The sequence below is a fragment of the Hyposmocoma kahamanoa genome, unplaced genomic scaffold, assembly GCF_003589595.1.
Source record: "Hyposmocoma kahamanoa isolate Upper Pololo Valley unplaced genomic scaffold, ASM358959v1 102, whole genome shotgun sequence".
Taxonomy (NCBI): domain Eukaryota; kingdom Metazoa; phylum Arthropoda; class Insecta; order Lepidoptera; family Cosmopterigidae; genus Hyposmocoma; species Hyposmocoma kahamanoa.
In genome coordinates this window covers 12,972,806-13,000,724 of record NW_020653337.1, presented here as the reverse complement: position 1 = coordinate 13,000,724, position 27,919 = coordinate 12,972,806, and the positions used below count along the sequence as shown (strand labels likewise).

General features: G+C 37.8%; 2 protein-coding genes across 6 annotated transcripts in view; one reads left to right on the top strand and one right to left on the bottom strand.

The window, feature by feature from the left end:
- Positions 1-3: 3 nt before the first annotated feature.
- Positions 4-26,085, bottom strand: LOC113234556 (collagen alpha-1(IV) chain). Of its 4 annotated transcripts, XM_026469927.1 has the most exons (13): positions 25,991-26,085; positions 25,782-25,821; positions 20,892-21,203; positions 20,564-20,806; positions 20,151-20,372; positions 19,606-19,908; positions 17,440-17,907; positions 13,613-13,996; positions 13,043-13,505; positions 11,314-11,504; positions 9,987-10,785; positions 8,556-9,787; positions 5-1,304 (listed from the first exon to the last, which is right to left on the bottom strand). In XM_026469927.1, exons 1-13 carry the CDS (start codon positions 26,008-26,010, stop codon positions 1,047-1,049), a joined length of 4,935 nt encoding a protein of 1,644 aa, XP_026325712.1. In that variant the 5' UTR covers positions 26,011-26,085; the 3' UTR covers positions 5-1,046. The 4 variants fall into 4 exon arrangements, with proteins under 4 accessions (XP_026325687.1, XP_026325703.1, XP_026325695.1 ...); XM_026469902.1 differs by having other exon boundaries at positions 4-1,304; positions 9,987-11,504; XM_026469918.1 differs by having other exon boundaries at positions 4-1,304; positions 9,987-11,504; positions 13,613-13,986; positions 17,799-17,907.
- A 74-nt stretch (positions 26,086-26,159) lies between these two features.
- LOC113234581 (collagen alpha-1(IV) chain-like) overlaps positions 26,160-27,919 on the top strand; it is a 41,988-nt gene continuing 40,228 nt past the window's right edge. For both annotated transcript variants that reach the window (XM_026469944.1, XM_026469937.1), the window contains exon 1: positions 26,160-26,286. In XM_026469944.1, the coding sequence (XP_026325729.1) occupies positions 26,188-26,286 (99 nt within the window). In that variant the 5' untranslated portion in view covers positions 26,160-26,187. The remainder of the gene's footprint in view (positions 26,287-27,919) is intronic.

Genomic DNA, 27,919 nt, shown 5'->3' with positions numbered 1-27,919 from the left:
CCAATATGTAAATAAAAGTAACAAAAACTTTTAAAGTTATTTATTTATGTATGTATGAGTTCTTATCATAATAAAGTCTATCTATACTTATGTTTAACATTTATCTACATTGGCAGTGCTTTAATTTACAATAACTTTAATTAGACTGTTATTACAGTGAGGCCATTTTGAAATCTTCCTACTGATCTAATTTTCGAAATGGTTTTTATAAGTATTCTATAATTATAAAAAGTAAGTAGGTTATTTATTATTGGTGATCACTGTAATCAACCAAATAGTACAAACAATCGTCAATAGAAAAATAAAGATCCAGACGTATGTATAGATACAAGTTTAAGCACATCACCATTATCACAAGTAGGCATAAAAGGTAAGTAAATAAATGTACATTATGTCGAACTTTCACATAATTGAAAATCAGATTTCGATAAAGAATATATATACTTATTTAATTATGCGGAGTTGTAATATTTGTCTCATGACTAGGAAATGTAAATAACCCATCACTAATAAAGTTTCCGAGAAATACCAGGTATTTACTATACTTATATTTAAAAAGTTAATTTTCTGTTATGTTCCGTAATTATTGTAGAGTTAAGATATAATGTACATAGCATTTATTACTTAAATATTTTCAAGACGCCGATATCGTAAATCTTTGAAAAATCTAAATAAACCTGTAATAAATAACAAAGCCTTAAATTAAATTACTTTGGTATTAATGGAAATTTATTATGATAAAAATTAGATACTACTTACTGCAACTGTTCATCGAATTAATCCAAGGACACATAATATTTTATTAATCCACCAAGCTACAACACCGGTTCTGTTGTTAAAGAGGTACTTTTTATGTGGTCTTGTAAAACGTTCACATCTTATGTGTCATTTGACTAAAGTTGATAGCTGCGAGTCTAACAAGCATTTAAGTAACTTATTCCAAGTATGTAAATGATAAAGGTTGTTTGCCACAATAAACTCATCTCATTAAAGGTTTTTTTAAATACCGTTAAAATTTGAATTCTACCTACTGATGTTCAGGCAAGCTATGTGTTTTTAATGCAGACTGCACACCTCGATACGCGTTCGAGTAGCCGCCCTGATTTTAAAGTTTCTCTTTGAGGAGTTGTAAACTGCTGACTTTCTTCGATGATTGTAAGCCAGAAACTAAGTTTGTTGGCGAAATGGTGGCAAGTACCACCCTCACCATTACATTCTATGAAAGGTGCCGCTCGGAAATCTTCCAGGCAAGAACCGGGGCTCGCCAATTCTTGTCCACCGCCCTGGGCACCTGCGCCCGTGTGCTGAAAACAAATCAAAGAAAGTTACAATATCTACCGTGGTTAAATTAGGTTAGGTCAGTGATAATGGTAAGGCTTAATCTACCAATTAGAATAGAATATAAAAACATTTATTGCAACGCTACACACAGATAAAAAGAGATAATAATACTTAGACAAATAAAGCAAAACAAAAAAAATACAAAATAAAAAATACAAAAACAAAAAACAACAAAGTAAAATAAAACAGACAAAAACAATAAACCAAATACCACGACTAAAATTTGTACTGTCATTTGTGCGGTTGTGGCGTATGCAAAAGGATCTTATTGAGCTTATGTCACAGCCATAATTAGGCTGTGGCGCTGGTTTTCAATGAGCCCTAAGCCGAAATGGGTCATGGATGTGTGTGTCGCAAAATAAAATAAACTAGGTAAATACGCGTACGTGTTAATTATATACTGTGTTGCTGCTGTGTGTTATATGTACAGATTGAAAACGTACATAATTATTGCAAAAATATATATATATACCTACTTTGTGCGTTTATAGTGTGGTGTCGTAATTAATTAGCAAAAAAAATACAAGTCGATCGTTCCGAGTCGGGTTGTGATGAAAATAGAGGTGGTCTTTATTACAACAACAGATCACGCAATGCAATAATCTTACGCATTCTATAACTCATTATCGAACACCTGTCTGAACTGCTATTGTTATAGTTAGTTATCCTGCGATAGCGATTGCGTCGCGTCGCGCAAATAAGGAAGTATGCAATTACTAGTAGGCAGTGAGAGAGAAATGGCGCTAAACAGATGATTGGACTATGCTACAATTTGCAAATCTTCTTACATTGCACAACATAAAGTTCTATGATCAAATACCCTTCCCCGTTTTAAGAAGTCAAAATACTTTGTAAGTGGCTGAAGCGCTAACCGCGAAAAGCCAAGAAGAAAAAATATCAATTTCTCTTTCCCATGATAAATTAAAATGTTATCTATCATCTTATTATAAGTCATATATTTAAAACTACGATTTTATGCTTTATACAATTGGAAGAATGTACAATTTTAATATTCGATATCGACAGGCAGTTAATATCAATCAATTTAGATTCAACTGGTGCCGAAAACAGCCATTTTTTTGTTTAACGGCTACAATAGCTATATAACTGTAGCAGGTTTGATTTTTGCGTGGATCGCGGATAGCCATCCATTATCCGCGATTAAATCGCAAATTATACAGTGATGTCGAGGTGTTGCCAGTCTTGAGTCGAAAATTACAAAAGTAAAATTTTTTACTGCAAAATTTACATTTTACAAGTTCGTTTCTTTCAATTAAAAATTCTAACTTTAATATATACACCTAAATCCTAAAAAAAAAAACCAAGCCATAACCAGTATTTGATTGATTTCATCTTGTTTGCACCATGTCGAAGTTAAGTACTTTTTTGTCTAATTTGGGTGCGTTTGTCAACTTTTCAGAATTACAATAACAAATATAGTTTGGTTCCCTTAAGAGTTACGAAAATGACCTTAAAAACAAAAATCATTTACGTATTACTCGAGAGTCGTCTCTCGAGTTATACGTAAATTTACATTTCTTATTTCTTTTTCGTAACTTTTGGTCCTCTAAAAGTTACGAAAAATGTAAGAAGTGTAACCATCTGGCAACACTACACAGTATTTATTCACTAATCATTGTCTTAATGTATGCAAAACTCAGAAAAAATTAGGCTTCTGATAAAAAAGTCAACCTGTATATGTTTATTAAAAATAAATATTACGTTACGTTAGCATAATATACTAGATTTAAAAAAAACTGATATTTAATCTCAGTTCATAATAACTATAAATTAATTTTAAACTGTTTCAGCTTTATAATTTCAAAAATATAAAGTACAATTATTAATACAAAGATCGAACACTCAGAAAAATTCCTGACGTCTTCTTGCATACCGTGCCAGACGCTATACCAACTAAGCCACGGAACGAACCAACGGACCTCACGAATTTTTCTATGTTCTTGCGTCGTGTCTTTGTACTTGGTCTTTCAACGACTTTTTAGTCGTAGCGCCATCTATGAGAAATCTATACCACAGGCCTCTAAAAAACCAAATTTAAAATTATGCCTGTTCACGCCAGGTGCGCATAATATTTCGGCCATTCGTTTATGTCTATTAAACTTTATTCCGTGTGGGAGTGCGCTTGCATTCAGCCAAGTTTCGGAAATATTCACGTCTTAATTTTGGTAATTTATTTTGTTACTTTGGGTGTTGTTTTGTTTTATTAATTTGTTTTGTTATTTTATTTTAGGTTGTCGTATTTTTTTTCACTGTATCCTTATTTGTTGTTATACGAAGACCAAACATGGAATCAGTTAGTAGCAGGACTATGTACTGGTAAATCCAGCAAATATCATCGGATTGACCATAACATCGACAAAACAGTAGAATTGTATATAAAAACATTTGATTAAATTTGGCCAAGCACGGGAACAGCAAGGGACAGCAGAAGTCCCGATTTATTAGTCCCATACAATGAAATGATCCCTTCATGAAACTGAATCGATAAGCACTAAAAAAATTTTGATTAGTTTTTTTTTTCGTTTTTATGGACAACTCACGCTTGACCAAAAAATGGATTATGCCAAAATTGTTTTCACGAAAAACGACTTAATGGTTCCTAATACACTTTCCTTATATCTTGTACGGTTTCGGATTTTCCCATACTGTCCCATTTAAAAAAACACTTCGTATTAAGCTACAAATCCAGACTTACTTAGAAAAATATAACTCGTACTTCCCGATATGGTGGAAAAAAGATATTTATGCCGTTGTACGCGGATAGGTTCCAAAGCAAAAAATCAAATATGAGAAGACCTGAATTTGGAAAATATAAAAGAGTGTCAACGGCCTGCATAAACTATAATACATATTGGATGATTATTTGTGCACTATTTAAGGTAGGTTGGCCAAATTCTGTCGAAAGTAAAGTATTTAAAATTCAAATAAACGAAATGGCCGCTATACAAATTTCAAAGTCTGACGGAAACTATTTGAGATAGGTGGGAAGTGTTTGAAGGAATGTTATAGAGGGTAACAGTGCTGAACTGCCTGTGTCAAAAAAATTCAAGATGACGAATCCAACATTTCGATCCGGCTGAACATTGGCCCTTTTCGCCTTTTTTGAATATGCCTGCCATATAAGCGTTTTTTCTTTAAAAATGACTGCCGAAAAAGACTTGCCCTGATTCAGCTGAAAATTGGCATACGAAAGTCTCTACGAACGTCTGATAATAATTTGCAGTCAACATTTATTTTTCGCCATTTTGCAATATGGCTGCCACGTTAGCGTTTTTTGACAGCAGACAAAATCGTTCTAATCCGACTGAAAATATATCTTCAATCGTAATTTGGCGTAAAAAATAAAGTATCCGCTGATTTTCTATGTAATCGCCTTACAAGCGTTAATTTTTTTGATATAAAATGACTGTTGAAAAAAAGCATGCTTTGTGCGTGCTGAAAATTGGCACGAATAGATTTCTAAGATTTAATGATAATAATTTGTGGTCAAAATATCGTGCTGCAGTTTTGAAATATGGCCGCCATTAAAGAGCTATTTTAAGTTTTTTTTAATATGACTTTATTTTGAAAAACGTGTGTGCTAAGTGCCGAGGCCACATGCCGAGGTCCAGTGGAGGGTGAAGCCCGAAGCGTCCGCACACCACCTTAAATAGGTAGTGTACGGAGGTTCTGTTACGAGTACAAGATCTCACAATTGTTCAAAATGTAAGGCATACTTCCCAATGTAATGAAAATAAGATAGTTATACCGTAATTGTATCAGGACCGTCTCTCTGTTAGATTCCTTTTTCTTGGAAACCATGCCAAAACGAAGTATTTAGGGAAAACAATGTCAGACAATTACACCAAATTTCTGGTCTCAAATTAGGGAATTCCCTGTACTATGTATACTAGAATAACGATAGCTCCCAGAATACCCAGACCAGAACCAGCTTAGAAATGTTCCGTTTCCTAAAGTGGCCCAAATCGGAAATCGAACCTGGAACCTCCTTATCAAGCGCCCATAGTACTAACTGGTATGGCATCGAAGAGCATAAGCACACCCCGTAATCTAAATCCGACCACGCACCGCAAGCCGAGCCCGTCCTCACCGCACAGAGCCCGTAAGGGTATGTAGCTATTATTACTTTATTTTAAAAAACATTGTACCGTATAATGTCATGCTTATTAATAAAATTTTACGATAATGGAATATGAACAAATTGAAATAAATAGAGAAATAAGTGATTAAATTAATATGAATAGATTATAGAAAATAAAACATTTCAGAAACACTGGAGTACCTACACAAAGGCTACGATAAAAATGTTGGCCGCCGTACACTAATGCTATGAGTCGAAACCAGCGCGGTAAGTGCACAAGTAAAATTACACCGTCCTTTTTTGATTATCCAAGACTTAGACAGAGATATTTTCTATATTGGATTTTAAAAGGTGCACCGATTTCAGACTACGAAATGGCGGCGGCAGCAAGACGTTCCATATTTTCGCTGCGGCGAATTTGGAGTTGCCACGGAATGCAACGGTACGATGGAGTGGTACCGCCATAGACCAGTCCAACGTTCTGGTGAAGGCAGTTTTTACGTCGCGGAACCACACCAACTTTGTATTTGCTAACGCCAAACAAAAGTGTTGCAAAATGCAAATCTCTTCGCGTTCTCATCTTTAAAATGTTGCGTCGTTATTATAAGGGGTTACGTGTATACGTGGTAGTATATTGAAGCAGAACCTCGCATTTCAATTCAGAATTCAAGCAATACTGCGCTTGTACAATAAACAGTATATTATATTAACCTTAGAGCCAAGTCCAAACTCCTGTACCACGATTTAGTTTAACCATTGCAAACGACCATTTTATAAGGGACTATATACGTTGTTACAATATGATTCCGGAGCATATAATTAAATAAGATTATCATTTCCTAAATTTAAAAACTACATTAAAATTTTAACTCAAATGTCATATTACAAAATTTAAGACTTTGTAACAGACTAAGCATGGAAAGACGACGTGGCTCCAGGTTCCACACAAGTTAGATTCAAAGTTAATTCCATAGCATTTAAGTTTTCAAAAGTAACGTTTTCAACCATTCAGGTGTATAATTTACTCTACCTAAGCTATGGAATAAATGATTGTTTGACTAACATTAGAAACTGCATAGTAAATTAAACAACTATTTGTGTGTGTGTGTGTGTGTGTGTGTGTGAGCGCGCGCGCGCGCGCGCGCGTGTGCGTGTGTTTTTGTGTGTGTGTGTCTGCGTGTGTGTGTGTGTGTGTATGTATGTGTGTGTGTGCGCGCGCGCGCGTGTGCGTGTGTTTTTGTGTGTGTCTGTCTGCGTGTGTGTGTGTGTGTATGTGTGTGTGTCTGTGTGTGCATTCGCGCGTGTGTTTTGTGTTGATTTTGTTAGGTAAGTAAAACTTAGAAATTGTTACAATTGTACAAATTGATCTTAAGTGATGATATTTAGGAGAGCTTCGATATCCTCATAGTACATCTTTTGAAGATAATTAGTAACTTTCTTTTTGCACTCATATTTGCTGAGATTATATACTGGTATTTTCTTATTAATTTTATTGTATAAAAAGGGTCCAAGAAAGTAAAAAAATCTTTGGGCAAAACTAGTTAAGACAGCTTTATATGGAAAGATATTTGTATGTCTGGATTCTAAACGAGGTGGTTCATAAGGTAAAATAGTGTGTTGTTTTGGGATGATATTTTGAATAAATACCTAATTGTCTCACAGTCAGAACTTTACACTGTTGATACAAATCACGGGTAGGAAATCTAAAAGGTAGAGAGTTACAAAGTTTAAGGACAGTTCATTGAAAGCATTCTAGTCTTAGCATGCTGTATTTACACGCTCCTTCCCGGGTCGTGATACAGTATGTAATAATAGATTGGCATAGATAAATATAGATAGTATTTAAAATAATGTAGTCGGTGATATTGCGTAACGTTACCTTATGTAACGTTATTATAACTTTTACATACAGCTAGTACAACCAGTCTCACGAACAGCCTTGGGATACGATGATAAGATCGTGTATAAACTACCTACGTACGTACGTACTACAGATGAAACGGATATCCGGTAACAATCCGGCATCCAGCCTATCCAGAACAAAATTATTATAATATATTTTTTTATAATATTAAATGACGGGACGAACAAGTCGTGCGCCTGATGGTAAGCTACACGCCTATCCATAACAGTTGTAGTGCCTCTCAGAGCTTTAAATCGCAAAGATCGTGAGGGTCACTGCCACTGCGCCCGTCAATCTGAGACATAAGTTGACAAGTCCCATGTGCCTTTCTAATTTCGACAGCACCCTTACCCTTCAAAACCGGAATACAGTAATGCTGACATTATTGCTGAATATTATGAACTCTTTCACAAGGAGCTCTACTGCTACTCAATTATTAACAATCCGAATTATGGATACCAGATAATAGGACAATATCCGGCCGGATACCGGTTATTTAAAACAGAAAAAAATCACAATCAGTACGCCAATTAAATTGACTTTTTTATTAAAGAAGATTAGTAATAGGATACATTAAATAGCAACTACACGGTAGTTAACATTGACAATCTATTCATTACTTGTAACTGTACAGAAGTGTGAAGTTAGATAACGTAATCTGTAAATTTAGTACTCAAGTTTCAATAAAGGCAAATCATGGCGGATAAAGACCAGTATTTCTGAAATAAATGGTAAAACTCGATTCCGTTTATTTTTATAAATAAGATCAGCTTCAGAGAACAGCTGTTCGCTATAAACTCCTGCAAATTTTGTTAAATTTAGGTACTGCTTGATGTTACCAGACCGCTAAATAAAAGGATCGCGATCACGCTCGATTCGAAATGTCTTTAAATAATAATGGATTTAAAATAATTATGTTTTCATACGAACAATGTGTACCGATAATCATGAAACGTGTGAGTAAGTAGATTTAGATTTTTATTCTGTGATGCGCGCTGCAAACCGGTCGCGACATGTTTGCGACTGTGGGTCCAATATTCGACGGCCGGATATCCGGCTATCCGGGCTAGTTGCACGCCTGATGGCCGGTATCCGGTATTCGGCCAAATCACTATCCGTTTCATCTCTAGTACGTACATTTAAGCTATTTTATTTGTAGCTTGCCAAAGCATTTAGAAATGTTGTAAGTTTGGAAAGTAATTGACTCACCATTACAAAACTGAATCCGATCCATAATTCGGTCCATCCCGATGGGCAATTTGGAACATCAAGAGATTGACTATGAACTGCAATCACGTTAGCAGGCACTTCGCATACAACACATCTTGATATATACTGCTGTATCTCTCTTCCTTCCACTGGCATCATAGGTATGGGTTTATTCGTTGACAACCAGTAACTTCTGTCGTTACGACTGGCATAATTACAAACATCATTGAGATCGCAGAATAAGAACGGCATAGTGCTGAATTTTCTTACGCAGGAGCCGGCGTAACCTAAGTCTTGATTATGAGATTTTTCATTACCGTCAATGTATAACAGTGAGAATCCTTCCCATAATTTTATATGACCTCGTTCACATTGCGGGACTAGTTCAGTTTGACTGTGACGCACCAATAGTATACCGGTTAAGTAGTCTGTGTTAGTACATGGCGTTCCAGGATTTCCTGGGGGTCCTGGTGCTCCGGTAAGACCTATTTCTCCTCGTTCTCCAGACATTCCTTGAAGTCCTATAGGGCCTGGTGGTCCTGGAGGACCCATTGAACCTGGATAGCCACGATCCCCTTTTATTCCTGGGCTGCCATCTAAACCTTTGGGGCCAGGGATCCCATCTCTTCCTGGAGCGCCGTTAAAACCAGGTGGTCCACGAGGTCCTGGTTCACCTTTAGGTCCGTAGACAATATTACCTGGTGTTCCTTTGTCACCTTTTTGACCTTCTACACCCGGCATACCTATTCTGCCTGGGAATCCCATATCACCTTTTGGACCAACTGGACCCATAGGCCCGGGTAAACCATTGATGCCATCCAAACCTGGTTCCCCTTTTTCGCCGGGTCGTCCGGGTGGTCCAGGTAGTCCTTGTGGGCCTTGGTCACCTTTTTCACCTGGTGTTCCATACACAACAGGCCCTTGATCACCTTTGTCTCCCTTAGCACCATTTAAACCTGGTGGACCTGGTGGACCTGGAGTGCCATCTATACCAGGTGGTCCAGCTATCCCTTCACGACCTTCAGTGCCTTTTTCTCCGGGGGCACCTGGTGACCCTGGGGAGCCAGGGGAACCCATTTGTCCCGGCAGTCCTGGTAATCCTTGTTCACCTTTTTCACCACGTGCCCCTTGAGCTCCTGGACGACCATGTTTTCCGGGCGAACCAGGCAGTCCCTTTTCTCCTTTAATGGTTCTTCCCGGCAGTCCTTCAGGTCCAGCTAAGCCTTTATCTCCTGTAAAATAAAAATAAATATCAAGCTGAGTGTGATTCAATACTACAATAGTTGTTTGTTTTAAATATTAGGGAACAGTTTTTCGTTCTATGAGTAGAAATTATTCCATTGGTTGTATTATTTTCCATAATAATCATGCTCAAAATAAAAATACTTAAATTATAACAAAAACATGTAATTAAATACTACCATAAATTACCTTTCGCACCAGGAACGCCGAATCTACCAGTATCTCCTCTTTCACCCTGTCGTCCCTGATCTCCTTTATCACCTTGAAATCCTATAGCACCATCATAGCCCCTATCTCCTTTCTGACCTGGAAAACCAGGATGTCCCACAGGTCCAATATCTCCCTTGTCACCTTTTACATCCATGGTTGGACCTGGCGGTCCCCTGTCACCTTTTGGTCCCATAAACCCAACAGGTCCTATTCTTCCAATAGGCCCAACAGGTCCACGATCCCCTTTTGCTCCATCAAAACCGTCCCGTCCAGGTGAACCCAGATCACCTTTGTCACCCTTAGCACCTGTAGGTCCTGGGAATCCCATATCACCTGGTAGACCCGGAGTACCATCCATTCCAGGAGTACCGTCCGTACCGGACTTTCCGGGTAAACCTCTATCGCCTTTTGGTCCTCTTAATCCAGGACTGCCATAATCTCCTTTAGACCCCTTTTCTCCCGGAAGGCCGGGAATGCCCGGTAGTCCAACGTCACCTTTTAGTCCAGATGGACCAGGTCTTCCAAAGCCAGGTAAACCTGCGTCACCTTTGTCACCATTCGCACCATCTCGACCAGGAATTCCATCTAAACCTTTTAAACCAGGCGGTCCAGGCTCTCCTTTCTGTCCTTTGTCAGCTGCAAACCCTGGTTCTCCTTTCTGACCGAAATAACCTGGAGGTCCCTGGTCCCCTTTTTCACCAATAGGTCCTATCATCCCCGGTAAACCTGGAGGTCCTTCGTAACCTCTATCGCCTTTAGATCCATTTAATCCAGGTGTCCCTATTGGTCCGTCCAGCCCAGGAAGTCCTGCTTGACCTGGGTAGCCGAATTCTCCTTTTTCTCCTTTCTCTCCAGTGATGCCATTTATACCCGGCGGACCTTGTGGTCCTGGTGATCCTCTAGTTCCAGGGAATCCTTTTGGACCATCGGGACCTTGCAAACCAGGCGCTCCTTTTTGTCCAGGTAATCCAATTACTCCAGGATTGCCTTGTGGGCCTGGAAATCCTGGAAAACCTTTTGGACCATCTTTCCCAGGAATTCCATTCCTACCTGGTACCCCCGCGGGACCAACGGGACCAGCATCACCTTTTGATCCTGGAGGACCGGGAGCACCGATTCGTCCAGTAAAACCTTGATCTCCTTTTTCACCAGGTAGTCCCATTGGCCCAGGAGGACCATCGCTGCCTGGTATACCTGGAAAACCTCTCAAACCTGGTTCTCCTTTATGTCCAGTTGAACCAGGGGGTCCTGGAAGGCCAGGCATAGACGGACCAGTTTCACCTTTATCACCTTTAAGTCCAGGTGTTCCTGGAAATCCTCTCGGTCCTACTTCTCCAGGTGTGCCCGGGAATCCCGCGATTCCTATATCGCCTTTTAGTCCTCTTGGCCCTGAAAGTCCACGAGGGCCCACTGGGCCTTGTCTTCCGGAAAAACCCATGTCACCCTTTTCGCCTTGGCGACCCGGGTAACCTAAATCTCCTTTATCACCTTTGTCACCTGTAATTTGTTCTCGGTATTAGTAAGCACATAATTTAAAAAAATAAGAAAGTAAGATTTTCTTATGTTAATTGATTTTACAAAATTTAAATTTTGTAATCGTTGTATGTATGTTTTCACGTAATGTAATATACGGAGTGTTTTTTTTTATGGGAAATCTGAAACCACAGAAGATGCATAGGACCTATTTTAGGAACCATTAAGTCTTTTATTGTAAAATTAATTTTGGCTTTGACTATGCCAAAATTATCTTCACAATAAAAGTTCGTGAGTTTTCACAATAAATATTTTTTGGTCAAGCGTGAGTTGTCCATAAAAATTAATAAAATTGATCAACGTTCCTTTAGTGCTAATTGACTCAGTTTCACGAAGGGATCTTTTCATTGTATAGAATGAACAAAATCAGGACAGCAGAAGTTGGTCAAATTTCACAACATTTTTTTCATACAAAATAAATAAAATAGATTTTTTTTAAATGCTAATATACTCAGTTAACTCAGTTTCTTATAAGGATTACTTCATCGTATCGGGAAAAAAATTCGGACAGCAGAAGTTGGTCAAAAATAAAAAATAAATCATACAAAACGAGTAAAATTTATAAACTTTGACCAACTTCTGCTGTCCCGATTCTTTTATTCCCATAAAATGAAATCATTCTTATAAGAAACCGAGTCTATCAGCATTAAAAAAAAATAGTCAAAAACGTTACACTTGAAAAATTATTTTGTTAAATTTGACCAACTTCTGCTGTCCCGACTTTTTTCGTCCCATACAATAAAACCAACATTATAAGAAGCTAAATCTAGCAGCATTAAAAAAAAAGTCAATTTTATTCATATTGTATAAAAAACATTTTATGAAATTTGACCTACTTCTGCTGTCCCGATTTTCACGTTCCATACAATGATATAATTCTTTCATGAAAGTGAGTCGGTTAGCAGTAAAAAAATTTTGGTCAATTCAACTTCTCACGCTTGACGAAAAAATGGTTTATGCCAAAATTGTTTTTGCAAAAAAGACTTAATAGTTCCTAATAGGTTTCCTTGTATATTCTATGGTTTCGGATTTTCTTATACTGATCCCATTAAAAAACACTGTATATTATATTAAGAATATTAGAATTAAGGTTGAAATTATTATATTTCAATTTAAACCAAGGTATGTAAGAGTTTATTTAAATTATTTTCTTTTATAATTATGCCATTAATTCAGAATAAGTACGGATACGTAATAAGTACAAGTGTCTATAGAAATATTTAAAAAGATATTTTGTTAAATAATTCTGAGGACAGCATTTCCTTTGGTTTTCTAATATCGATATCAGTTACGATTCAACAAAGTACTAGCAGTATTGGGCAAAATTTAATTGTTCTGGCAATGAAAGATTGACAATTAATTAATTGTCCCACCTCCTAACCCAACCCCAACCCACCCCGTAACCCAACCCCAACCCCCCCTAACCCACCCCCTAACCCACCCACTAACCAACAACACTTGAGTACTAGTAATACAGTGAAACGGTAATATACAAATGTTACCTTGCGGTCCTTGTGGCCCTCGCTCCCCAGGAGCACCTCTGTCGCCCTTAGCCATTTCTTCAATATTTGCCGGTTGAGTACAATTTCCTGGTTCACCCTTTAACCCCGTTCTCCCATGGGCTCCTTTATCTCCTTTTTCTCCCAAATTTCCTGGTTGTCCTTTTTCTCCTCTTACGCTGGTTCCGGGCTGACCAGGCCTTCCTGGTATGCCGTCTCTGCCAGGTATTCCATCAGCTCCCGGCGGACCCATAAGACCTTGATTTCCTGTGGTCCCTGGCATACCCACCGGTCCACGCTCTCCTTTTTGGCCGTCACGTCCCTTTTCGCCTTTCAGACCACGCGATCCTTTTGGACCTGGTTCGCCTTTTGGACCTGGAGGCACTTTTATTAATTCAGTAGGGACTTCTTTGTCTCGTCCAGGCAATCCTGGCACTCCTATGGGACCTTCGTCACCGCGGTCACCCTAAAAGTTTGTCAACAAGCTAGCTTACAAATACATATTGAGGCAAATGATTTAAGTGGAATATTCATTTTTATTTCTTACTTTTTTATTTAAAAATAAGTACTCACTGTTGGCCCAGGAACTCCCTGTTCGCCATGAATTCCGTCCACGCCTCGTTCACCTGGTAGTCCGGCGGGTCCTGAAGGACCTCTTTCTCCACGTTCTCCACGAGCGCCTTCCAAGCCACGGTCCCCTTTAGGTCCCGGTCCGCCTGGCCAACACTCATTACATCGTCCGCCTATGTCACCTTTAGAACCTGGACTACCCGGTATACCATCAAATCCTGGGCTACCCTTGTCTCCTTTCTCTCCACGTGGACCCATTTCTCCAGGAGCTCCTCGTGTACCAACAGTAGAATTGCCAGGTGCCCCTGTAAGACCTTGATATCCTCTTTCTCCTTTTTGACCTTTCGTTCCCGGTATTCCTGATGACCCTGGGCGTCCTGGTTCACCCTAATGAAAAAATACTAGATATAAAAAAAGGATATCAACGACACTTGCCTTCAAATACTTTACACGCTAACATACTATCTATCTCGCACATCGACCTCAACCTCTAACATCCAAGTACGTGGTGAGATGTGCTTTAGCTTGCAACTTCTTTTGTGACAGCCTACCTGCAGGCCACTATAATGTCTAAGTCGATGTTAACGCGATACGTCTTCGGTATTCACCCCGATCCTCGAGTCAGGGAAACCAATGTTTGACAAGCTTATTCGAGTGTTCTATAAGTTTTTTGTTTTTATAATACTATATGTTACCGAAATGATACATCAAGATAAGGGAGCCAGTACAGAGTATGGTTACTAGCTATCTGGTACATCTGTTTTGTTAATAACACTACATTAAAACCAAATCTGAAATTATTAAAATCCAAACTTGCACAACACTAGCAACAATCGTACTCATCAGTGCCATTAAATTTTTATTTCATCATTTATTATATATATTGTCGGCGGACTAGAACACATAAGTAAAAAAGTGCTTTATATTTTTTGTGTTATTTATAATGTTGGAAGATGTGAAGAGAATGATAAATTTGTAAAAGACACCACTAGAATTTAAGTTACAAATTATTATATCTAGCTCATCTTCTACTAACTCTCCGGTCCAGTGCCGACAATGCCCCGCGCGTCTCCTCGCCTTAGGCCCTCGTCTACTGAGACGCGCTAGCTACGCACTAGACTGACGCCCCGGTCACCATATACCCCAGCGAGTCCATACCCAAGTTCGGACCCACCAAACGTGAAGGCGTATATCATTGGCGGAGGGCTTAGCCCGGATGCCTGCTGTACCCTGGTCTTGCCGGCAAGCCCGTAGTTTCTCCGAAATACCCTATCTTTCGAGTCGGTCGGGATAATGAATGAAGTAATCACTTTTTTTATAATATCAAGTGGCGGGACGAACAAGTCGTGCGCCTGATAGTAAGTTATACGTCTGTCCATAATAGTTGCAGTGCCACTCAGAGCTTTAAATCGCAAAAATCTGAGGGGCACTGTCACTGCGTTCGTCACCCTGAGACATAACTTGACAAGTCCCATGTGCCCGTAATTTCACCAGCATCCCTTACCCTTCAAAACCGAAAAACAGTAATGACATTACTGCTTGGCGGCGGAAATAGGTAAGGTGGCAGTACTTCCCTAAACGAACTCTTTCACAAGAAGGTCTACTGCTACTAAAATATAAAATACATTTGACTTATATGCTTTAAACGGTAGAGAATTAATTTAAATGAATGATTACTGGTTTAGGCTTATGTGCTTTAGTCGACCGGTCCTAGATATTTACATAAGTATGCTTGCGTATGATGTTCCGTAACATCACTAAAGATGGTTTTCCACCGGCGAGGCGAGATGAGACGAGAATAAAAATCTCGCCGGCCTGTTTCCACCAAAAATTAAAAAAAAAAAAACAAGTCCAGCAGCTTAATTTTGATTGCCTCTCCCGATCGGAAACTGCGTGTTTTTCGAGTCGAGGTGCATAATTGCAATTCACAACGGGCCGTTCAGCAACCTTTTGACATTTCTAATCGGAACAATAGTTGATTTAACTCACAAATTAGAAAGGTATAGTAGGAATCAGGTTCATCTTTTCGCTCAGAAACCCATCTGATTTCGAGACTACCCGATCGGATCGAGGCCGATTTGAATCAAAATCAGTGCCCAGGACCCCGATTCAGAACTCATCGATATTATAACCGAATCGTTCGATTGGATATCGTTCTCGAATCGGAGGGCGTTTTCCGAGCTATTCAGAACATTCGAGTTAAACGTTCGATCCGGATTCGAATACGATATCGTAATTCAACAGCGTTTACGGAGTTAGTCGGTGAAATAGATTATAAGAAAAATTAAAATCCTTTTATATACATTTTTAAGACTTTAAAGGCCAATATTTTAATATAGGAATGCATTCATAAAATAGAACAAAATCCAGACCTAATTTAAAATAATAAGAGATTTCCATATTACATTCTTGCTTTGTAAACAATAGCACGTTCGGTAACTTTCATTCGATAACTGTGTTCTGAATAACATTCGTCTTACCGGTCGAGAAATTCGAGTAATCGTACGGGTGTGACGTCATTTCGATTCGGTTTCGAATACGACAGTTTGACGTTTAATTCGGGTGTTGTGAATAGAAAATAAAACAAATCGTAAGATATCAAATCGAATCGGTCGACAACTGAGTTATCGTAAGGTTCTGAATCGACCCTCTGGACTTTGTAAGGACATGTAATTAATTGTAGCCTTAAACACATAACCTCCAAGTTGTCATGGAAAAATTAATGAATCTGGGAAGCTATACAAACTATTCATGAATCTGGGAAGCTTGTTTATGTCGCATTTTACGACGCGTTTGTACCGATTCAACAACAACAACATCGCGGTGTAAGACTGAAAAAACAGATGAGCGTTTACGGCGCTACTGAATTTGAAACGTGTGCAAAGGTTTACTGATGCGGCTGAATTCTTGTTTGAATCGCGTTTACGCACGTCATCTGCACGTCGTCGTAGGTGAGCGTAAAAACACTCCGTGTGGATAGGCTCTAAGTAAGTTATCGAAACGACTCAACTCCGCAGTGAATGCAATTATAAAAATACGAAATCTTTCAGATATCGAAACAGCTAGATTGGTTTACTTTAGCCACTTTCACATTTTTGACATACGCATATCGTTTTGAGGTAATGAGAATCTTTGTCCTATAAAAACATGCGGTTCGGGCAATTTACAAGCTGTAGTGTCTTTGAGACAGAAGTTTACAGAAATTAATATTCTTGCACTAGCATTACAGTAGGCATATTTATAAAATTTTAATTTATATTACGAAAAATAATATTTCTTTTAATGGAAAGTCTTGATAGCCACAACATGTTATAATGTGGAATTAGTACAAGTAGACTAGCTATTGTTGAAAGTCGTTTTCTCAAAGTGTGTGTGTGTGTATGTAAGTGTATGTATGTACGCTTCTGCAAACTTGAATGACAAAATCCATGGTAGTGACCCGTTTAGTTTTTGCAGGTTGCCTCGATATTTGAAATACATATGTTAAATATGTTAAATGATTAATGTGTACAAACGTTTATTTATAAAGAGCAACCCAGAGTTCCTTTAAAATTTTACAAAAGTATTTAATATATTTGTATTGATATACTTTCCTTTTCTGTTGCACACTGCATATGATATACCTTTAACATCTTAAATGCTATAGAACTATCTACATATACTCGTACATCGTCGACAAAAGAGTGTTTAGTTTAGTTTAAATATCTGTATCGTATACTTAATACACAACCCACAAATGTTTTCGTAACAAGTATTTAAGGACTACCAAATAATTGTAAATATATACGCATATCACATAAAAAATTGTAGGATAATGAATTTACACTTACGGGTATCGATATTCCATCGTCTCCCTTTAGGCCTCTCGGACCTGTAGGCCCAGTAGGTCCTGTGTAGCCTCTTGGTCCGACATCACCAGTCCTTCCTTCTAGACCAGGTTCACCCTTTTCACCTTTAACACCAGGAAGTCCTTCTGGGCCTGGAGTTCCCGGTTCACCTTGTCCTCCCGGCGGCCCCACAGGTCCTATTGCACCTCTTTCTCCAGGTCTACCGTCTGTTCCTCTAGGCCCAGCTGGGCCGTCGTAACCTCGGGGACCAGGTGGCCCAGCTGGTCCTACGCCGCCGGTACGACCACCTGGTCGGCCAGGTACACCTCTCAATCCTCTTGGCCCAGGAGCTCCATCTCTACCAGGTTCACCTTTACTACCGGGCCTACCAGACAGACCTGCTATACCATCTAGACCTCTATCTCCTTTTTGACCCGATGGTCCTGGCGATCCATACATTCCATCTCGACCCTAGAGTATAGGAATACATTTTTTTAGTAAATTTTTTTGGTACAAGGAGTTCTAATTTCCTTTTCTACCACGAATGAAATTTAATATTAACTGCCAATAATAGGATATTATAGTAAAATATGTTTATGTTACCATAAAAATTAAAGTGCTTAGAGTCATTCGGGGTAACTAAGAGCAGTGGGTAAGTGTGCGCAGGAGCTCTATCTCCGGAACGGATGAAGAGGGGTAGGCGGTTTGTTTGGATCACACCAAGGCAGTTGTTTAATTCCGAATAGTTCCTATTAGGCCCATGTTACACGGTCAACAAAAACAGTTTTTGAGTAAAAAAGGTTAACAAGTAACCTTTTGTTATAATTATTAATACAAAGATCGAACACTCAGTAAAAAATTCTTCGACACGGCCGGATTCGAACCGACGTCTTCTAGCTTACCATGCCAGACGCTATATCAACTAAGCTTATATGGTATAGCGTCTGCCACGGTAAGCTAGAAGACATCGGTTTGAATCTGGCCGGATCGAAGGAATTTTTCCTGAGTGTTCGATCTTTGTATTAATAATTATAACAAACTAGTGGAGTAATTTCACAAAAAATAATTGAATATCAATTCAATAAAAATGTAAAGTAACCTTTTGCTTAAAAATCTGTTTGTGTTGTAAACATCCATTTACTTTTGTATCTTAGAAAATATGTAGCACCTTTATTTTTTATCTCATAACAGTAAGTTGTAATTTTTTTCAATTATGGACATATTTACAATACGCTATATTTCTAAAAAAAGTTTCAGGTTATATTCAGTTCCAAATATATTGCTATCATTCATTTGCAATTCAATACTCTGGGGAAAGCGTGGAAGGGTCAGTGCGCGCATGCGTATTTTGCCCCGTCTGTACCATTTTCGTCCATTCATTTGTGCAATATTTTTAACATGCTTTTATTTTATATTTCAGTGCCTAGTCGTCATGACACTGAAATATACAAGAAAAAATCCGAACTTACACCAGTTTCTAAATTAATAAGATGTTAATAAAATATCATTTTCAATATTTTTATACTACACATTATCGTCGATGTTTTGTAGCAAAGGCGAAAGCGCCATTTCAAAATTTTTTCAGAGGAGAATGGTTTAGTTTATCACCATTGTTTTGAAATATTTACGTCCTTGAAACATATCTAGGTTTTTTTTAATAAAGAATAGTTGTATTATTATTATTATATTTGACCATGAGCAAGCAATGCTCTCACATACCCCAAGTGCAGTTGCTTACCCCATAAGGGTGCGCATAGATTCCCGCAACGCGAGTCAAGTGAACATATTTCGATTTTAGATCGTTTATTCTTGATAGGAAAAAGAAAACCGCGTGTTTTAAGTTTTTGTTTTTATTTCAATTTAGAGCCAAATAAATTAAAAAAAAATGATTTACTTGAAAGCAATAATGCCTTTGTGTTCCTAACTCTATTTTAAAGTTCGGTAAGCCCTAAATTACAAAAATACGTACACTTGATCCGAATGACTCTACGTATCTATCATATATAAGCACTTACATTTAAAAAGAGTTATGAAAGTCTTTTTAATGGGATCTGGAATTAAAGTCTTTTGCATGAGAAGCAAGGGATTTCTCAACTAGACAATTAAATTCATAGTGAAATAACGGAGAAGTAACGGACAAATTTTTAACGTAGAATTTCTATTACTCACTCGTTCGCCCGGATTTCCTCGTATTCCTTTTTCTCCTTTAGAACCCATTAAGCCTGGCACCCCTGGTTCACCCATAGGGCCCATATCCCCTTTGTCGCCTTGTCTGCCTGGTTCTCCTTTGTCCCCTTGGGCTCCCGTTTCACCCTGTATTCCTTTGGTAATAGTGTCATTAACAGCCACTGGAAGTACGTATGGGCAACTTTTTCCCTTGCTACCAATATCTCCTCTGTCTCCCTTATCACCGATTACCGATGCTCCTTTGTCACCTTTGGCGCCTTTATCACCTTTCTCACCCACTGGTCCCTGTAAAGACAATAGCTCTAAAATATAACATTAATATAATATTCGAGCATCATCATAAGCGAAGATAAGAAGTTTCCACTTCTTTCAAATCCCAGTACGCACATACATGCTTTTATACACAGCTTTTAACAAGCAATTAATTATGCAGTATGTTTATGCCAGCTACTTCGTTAAAATGTTCATTATGATGTCTTCATAAAGTATTTCTTCATGAATTAAAGGATTTTGTGTTTACTCTTTACCATGGGTCCAGTGACTCCTTTAGGTCCAGGCAAGCCAGGAGGACCGGTAGGCCCAACAGGTCCTGGAGATCCGTGCGTACCATCGTTTCCGGGTTCTCCTTTCTGTCCTTTCTCATATCGGCCACGAAGTGCTTCTTCTCCCTTATCACCCTTTTCTCCTTTCAAACCAGGGAAACCACGGGGGCCCTGATTTCCTTTAAACCCCATTGGTCCAGGTTCACCCTTTTAAAAAATTTAGGTTGTTAAAACTATTTATACAGGAACATTTACATTATAGGTATAAATAAACACAAATAAGCCAGTATAAGAGATAAATGCGGTATATACATTTAAATTATTCAAATTAATTTAGTTTAAGTAATTCAAGTCATTTTAATTTATCTATCAGAAAATATATCCTCTTCAACGCTTACGTCTGTGCCATTACAGCCATCTCTACCAGGAATACCAGGAGTGCCTGTTTCACCTTGAGGCCCTGGAGGCCCCGTTAAGCCAGGATGACCTTGTGAGCCAGGTTTTCCTCTGTCGCCTTTAGGTCCTCGAGGTCCTTGAGGTCCCATTTGACCTTTTTGTCCTTTGGGACCCTGGATACCTTCTACGCCTTCGTGTCCGGGAAGACCTCTTGGACCTTGAGGTCCTGGTGCTCCGGGAAAACCCTATAAAATAAACATTATGTTATGCGCTACATGATCCCATTTTGTTAATATTCTTATGTTCCCAAATATTGTTAAAAATACATACCCGGTTTCCTTTTTCTGCGAAGCATTTCGGCACGCAACATCCAGTTGCCGTACAATTACGATCGACAGCAGTGGTGCGTTGTCTAGTGACAGGGTCATATGCGGCATAACGATTGAAGTTGAAGCCTGAAGGTGGCGACTGTGGATATACGGGCGACGGTCTCGAGGTCTGCCACGCTGTCGGTTGCGGCGGTTGTGGCAGATCAAGCCTTCCCGACAAGCCATACGAGTTAGTATCGTAAGTCCGCGGCTCCGTATCCGCATCCGGCCACCGATTTCCGTTGATTTCATTCCATGTATATCCATCGTCTTGCTGTAAATTTTTGCACTGTTTAGATACTGTTGCATTACATTACTATAAGATACAGATGAGAACTAAAGCCTTAGCCTAAATTTTACCAACTACTGGACTTTTGACGCTCTAAGATACTAACGAAATATTTTTACAGTAATGCTTTTCTTAGAAAATTGACGCATTTCTTAAATTTACTTGTTATTTAAAATTATTTCTCGGTTGTTACTCCTAATATAAGTTTTTTGTAACTACACTTACTTAGTTTTTAAAAGCACAATGAAACCTGTGGAGAGTTTAGTGCTTGTAATTCTATCCCCAAACATTTGAATAAGAATTTCAGTTATGCGACAGATATAATTCTACTATTGCATTATGAAGGAAGACGAACGCTTGATATTTGATACCTGCTTATGCTACGTTAGCTTTGGACGCCTATGTTAGGGATGGGTATCGATTAATCGGTTAATCGGAATAATCGATGTTGTGTGGAATAATCGATGTCATCTGATTCGATTAATCGGAAAATCGATGATTTCATCGATACAAAAATCAATATTTTTGCTAAAAAAATAAAACTATAAACATGTTACAATTTCGAAAAAAAAGTCATTGTATTTAATCGATTTTCGAAAAATTTGACTTGCGCGCAATACCGTGACACCAAAAAGATGGTTTACATAAGCTAATCGTATAATTTGTCTTCACTTGAAAAAGTTATAATTAATACTGGTGTGTATACTACTATACTATTATAATTTGTGTAATTTGAAATAAGGCGGGAAATGAGGGTTATGTTACGAGGTTCCTATGCATGCCGCCTGAGCTGCCACCTGTGTTTTCGAGGTTATTCTGAAAACCCTGGTACTATTGGCTTAGACTTATTGGAGTATTGCTAGAGAGCTAGAGCTCTCTCTATACCTACTTAGTTTATTTTAACTTTACAAATCAGGTAAACAAAGAATCAGGTTTTGTAAACCGTAAGAGATGAAGAAAGTGACGTTATAAAATTTGACTTACACAGCTAAAAACATTCACTAACAAGAATATAGAATATAATATAGAAGTAATGCCACCAATTAAAATACATATTTATATTTTGTCAATTAATCGATTTTTTAAGCTATGATTAACTGGTACCTCGATTGTTTTGTTGAACAAAACATGTGGATGTCAATAATCGATGTATTGTTGGTCTATACCCATCCCTAGCCTATGTTACTTTTCAAACGTATCACGATTATTGCATCCCATCTGCATCGCCTAAATTTCTATACTAAGTTTATTCGGAAGAAATTACTACTTAGTAATAAGGCCACCTGTTATACATTAGCTTCTTCTATTATACTTAAATGATGTTTGTGTTGTCATTGTAACTTTAATAAGCAGTATGAAACATTTTATTCATTCATTTAGTACAGAACCCTAATTAATATACAAACAACAAATTTCATAAAAATGTGTTGGTTACACTTTTATGAAATTTGTTGTTTCTTGTAAGCAATGGTATATTATACTTGTTGTAAGTACATATATTAATTAGGTGTTTACAGTGGACAAAAATATATATGTCCTGAATTGTGCTGTCATCGCATACCTAAGCCTACCCTGGTACCAGCAGATATGTACAAGGTGCCAGGTCGGGACCCGCGACAAGGTGCCAGGTCGGGACTGAACGCGGGATGGCTCATAAGGTCAACGTTGTCCACCTTCAAAAATTCATTCGTCTGTCTGGCCGTGTGAGAACTGGCATTATCGTGGTGCAAGACGATACGGCGTTTACGGTTATTTTTACGGAGTTTGTCAATAACTTCCGGCAAACAAATAGTCGTGTACCAATCACTATTTACGGTACAACGTAGCCACGTGTCCAGTTTTATTAAAATTAAACAGAAGCAATCATCCGCTTAGAGGCACTTTGCACGCGCGGCACTTTGGTGGGTTTCGGCTCATCTTGAAAGACCCATACGCTCGATTGCTGCTTTGTTTTGAATCGTAACTATAAATCCATGTTTCGTCACCTGTTACTATGTCCCACACCTAATTTGACGCCCCTTCGTTGAATCTGGTAAGCATGGCATTACACCAAGTGACGCGATCCGTTTTTTGAGCCTCAGTGAAATTGTGTGGGATCCACGGAGAGCACAGCTTTTTCACACCCAAATGTTTGTGTAGTATTGATTGTATTTGACTCATGCCTATGCCTAAGGATGCCAGAATCTCATGGTATGTCACATGCCTGTCTGTTTTGATCATACGGCGCACAGCATCGATGTTTTTGTTGTTCACAGCAGTGGACACACACGACCGCGTTTGAATTCTGCAAACCAGCTATAAATAGTCGTCTTGCATGGTGCTTCATCGCCAAAGTTTGAAGCCGAGGGAAGCTCCACTGAGCTGTTAAATCACACTTAAAGTCGAAGAAAATCATACTACGAAATTTTTCACGAGTTAAATCCATGTTAAATCCACGGTGACGTAGACAACCAATTTCTAAAATGACGCCACAAAAGACAAGTGACAGTCAGATGAAACAAACTGTATTCTACAGCCAAAGAGTTCCATTTTCAAATGTTGTAATTACTTTTTAAATATTGTTTATGTAAGTGGCCAGTTCTGGAAACTTATAGTGCGCCCTATGAATCTGCAGTTGTTTGCGTGCCACTAAAAGCGCTAAATGGCACAGGACAAGGGACCTCTATCTTTCTAGATGTTCCATATAACTAATCGAATGGCAGAAAAACAAACGAACAACTTATTTTTTAAAAGAAATGTCATGTCATAGCTGTATTATATCAAATCGAAACCGCGTTAATTAGTTTGGTGACTCCCTAAGTTGGAACTTCGATATCCGTTTAGCTGCATGTCACGGCTGTTTTACCTAGAAATCACTATTAATTTGTTGTTAGTTGCCCAAATCTACCGTAGATAGATAAAATAATTTAGAATTTTGTAGTTTAAAATGTGGTTTATATGGGATGGTTAAAGTTTAAATTTGGTGCAACTAGATCAAGTAAGCTATCAATGTGAAAGAGCTTTGTTTGGACATTTTTTTTTCCAAATATTAAATCGCATCAAAAATGTCCTTTTCCCGTATCTTCGACATTTGCCAACTGAAGAATACCAAATACATTTCTGACACGTATATAGTCAATTTTTGAACATTGAGGTACCGCGTGGAAAAGCTTTCGTAACTTTTATTTTATTATTCTATATCGCATAGAAAGCACATTCCTCTGCCTATTTTCAGAGACGCGATACAGGTTAGCTTGATGTCACTGCTAATAAATAATACCCAGTCCAACTTATGTTAAAAGTTGCTCTCAAAACATATTTTTTAAGGAAATGATAATTTTTTGCCAGTAAAATGTCTAATTCATTTTAATAAATACTAAATAAAAAGACGTTGTGAATGGAGTGACACGGTGAAAAGAGTGTGGTATGCTATTTATACCTATATTAAGTAAAAGGCAAAGGTGGTCCATTATAGTTTACATTAAAGGTATTTTAAAGATGTAACATTGCCACATTGTGGCTGGTTACTACAACAAAGTTTTTACCGAGATATCTGGATAATGGACAGATAATATATTTAATATTATACATAAAATACAATAAATTTAATAATAATCTAATATCAAATATTTGTATTTTATTTGGTCTAGTTATGGAAGTTGTAGCATATGATTGGTGTAAAGAACCCTCGGTTCGTTTGTTCTACTCACAATTCGTAGGTAATAAATTGAGATACACATTTTGGCAAAATTTGGAGTGAAAGTATTCAGTTTCGAATTTTCGAACCGCACCTAGTTTTTGAAACTAAAATTTCAGTTCATTGGATCACTTCATTTGTACACATGAAACGTCTTATGTGAACACGAATGCAGCAATCATAATAAAATTAATTTGTAAGGATCCAAAATACTTACTATTGATTTGTAGGGACTAAAAATTCGTAACCATAGTGCAAATTCACATTTGCAATCATTTATTAAAAAATATTATTATTTTAGGTATGAATACTAATCCAATTAGGTTTAAGTAGTTTTACACATTAGTTATTTATTAAATTTTTAGATATACCTAGTTATATAATAATATAGGAAACTATAAGTTTGCGCAATACCGACGCATTACATCCGAACGATGATAAACTTTGTCGGTCTGTGTGCCGTTGCGTTATGTTCTATGTAATTTATTCGTAAGAAATGCAATTGTGATTAAGTTATCAATTACTCATTCAAAGAGTGGTGGATATACACAAACATATTGTAATTATATTTTAATATTTTATAAGCACGTACACGATTTGTCGTCTGCATAATCTAAACGAAATAATCTAGGTACTCTGATCGAGATTTGGCAAAAAAATCGCAGTCTGTGTTTGGGAAAAATTGCAAAAAGACGAAAGTTAGCAGACGAACGAGTCAGCATACGAACCGCCGCGGTCACCCCCGCCGTCTCTCGCCCGTACAGCATTCCCCAATACCCAAGCAGTTTTTTAAACCGCGTAAATATTCGAACTCATTAATATTTAATCACTTCTATCAATAAAATACTCGTAATCAAAATCGAATTTATATAAATTTTATAACTCACCGTTCTTACCCCTGCTATAGATACCACAGCAGCCACCAACCTACAAAATTTATTTAGTTTAAAAAATAATATTCATCGCATTAATTTTGAAATACCGTTTACATTAATAGAATAATAAAAAAATTATTACTTTTGTACTACTATAAAATAATCACGTTGGAATATTTAAACAAAAGATGTTAGGAGTATAAAATGCGCAAAGCTCTTACCATAGTACGTGGACCGCCATGGCCCGGAGCGCGCTGCGCCTGTGTCCCGTGCACGCGCGCCGTTTGTGCCGGGATACTAAGGAGCGAGGAGTGCTCGGGCGAAGGCCTGCTAACCCCCGACCCCCTCCTCGACGGGCTGCGCGGGCGCTGCGCCCCAGCCCGAGGCGAGGGCGCGCGTCCAGTAGTGCGGCTCAGGCATGTCGGGCCCGGCCGCGGCGCGTGCGCGCTTTAACGTGCTCCACCTCGGCCCAGCCGTGCTACTTTTACTGGTCTACTATTCACCTTCCAGCACAGCTGTAAGTAACCTAGACTAAATTAAGACATATATATCTTTCGACTGTCGGAGAGATTTTGCTCATTTTTACATTAAAAAGACATCAACGCGCAAAGTCAGCGGCTTTTTTGCAATATTTATTTTATCCAAAATCTCTAGGTTCTTTCTGTTGCATTTGATTTCATCTTTGATAACATTCCATTTTAAATTCAATTAGTTTACGTTATCCTTTACTAAATTAACCCAGACACGCATTACTTAGACAAGTTACATAATAACAATATAGGAGCAATAGTTCGGTCTAAATAGTACGTTATGTATTAACACATTAAAAAGTCACTGAAGATGAAACTAAGTGTTTACGTCCCATAAACTATTTATTTGTGAACATCTGTCCGTCTCCTGTGGATATAGTGGTCCAATTGTACTACTTATTTGAGCCAAATTTTTAAACACAGCTACTTGTACTGTATATTTTAAAACGCTGACATGTGAATAAATGCAATATCTTCCTCGAAAAAGGTCAGATATATTATTCAGGTCCAATTAGGTGTCATTTTAATTCTACTCAGTAAATTAGTAGGCGTATACTGTAGTGAATATGTAATGAGGTACATAACGCAATGTATTTAGCGGCATAATAAGTCAGACAGGACGTAGTAAACAAAACTGACAAATTTACGTTACGATACTGCAGCTGAAATCTATAAGGCATCAAGAAATATGAAACGAGCATACTTTATCCATATGTATTTTTGAAAACTTAAGAATTTTATTAATTGCTACTAAGACCTAATGTAGCAATCATGAGACGTTTTACATAAAATTTCCTGCCAAATTTAGTAACACTAAATAAAAATCTTTATAAGTCTTGGTGGTAAGCTGGTATACCTAACCTCGTCACATAAACTGCATTGTATCCATGCATATTACTATGTATAGATAGATAGACACACACAATCTATATAAATTACTATGTATATACACAGCTTACATATTATGAAAATAAGTGGTTTTAGTATCATTAGGTTTGTGTATCATTAGGTTTGAGTAAATAATTTCTTTATACAGTCGTGACATTCTGGTTTATTTAGAAGAGAAGAACTCTACGTTTAGGTAAATTATGCAAATGAAGTAAAAATAAACATAAAACCTAATAACTGTTTATACATCCTCAAAGAACACCACCGACAAACCCTTACTTAGAATGTACTATGAAAGTTTAATATCGATAGTTTTTTAAGCAAACATAAACCCTAATTTTACTTGCAGTTGTTTTTTTTTTCAGTTCTAGTTCCACATGCAAAGTTCAGTAAGCAATCTATGGGTTTCAATTTAAAAGAAACAATCGTAGCAGTAACTGACATACTTACCTTTTATTTATTAGCAGTAACATTTGTTTGGGTCATAGAGGGACTATCGGACTTCTCAGTTGTAAATTATCAAGACATGCGTGAAGCAAGCAGCTTTTGGATTTACTACCTTTTCATTGAAAAAATACTCGTATATTGCAAAAATTGATACCATGTAACATAAGAAGCAGCCCAGTGACTTGGAACTTCTATTGACCATGTAATTAATGAACGATAATAATTAATCGTCCTAAGTTACAATAACCGTGTGTATATATATGTATACAAAGGTAAACCGGGAAT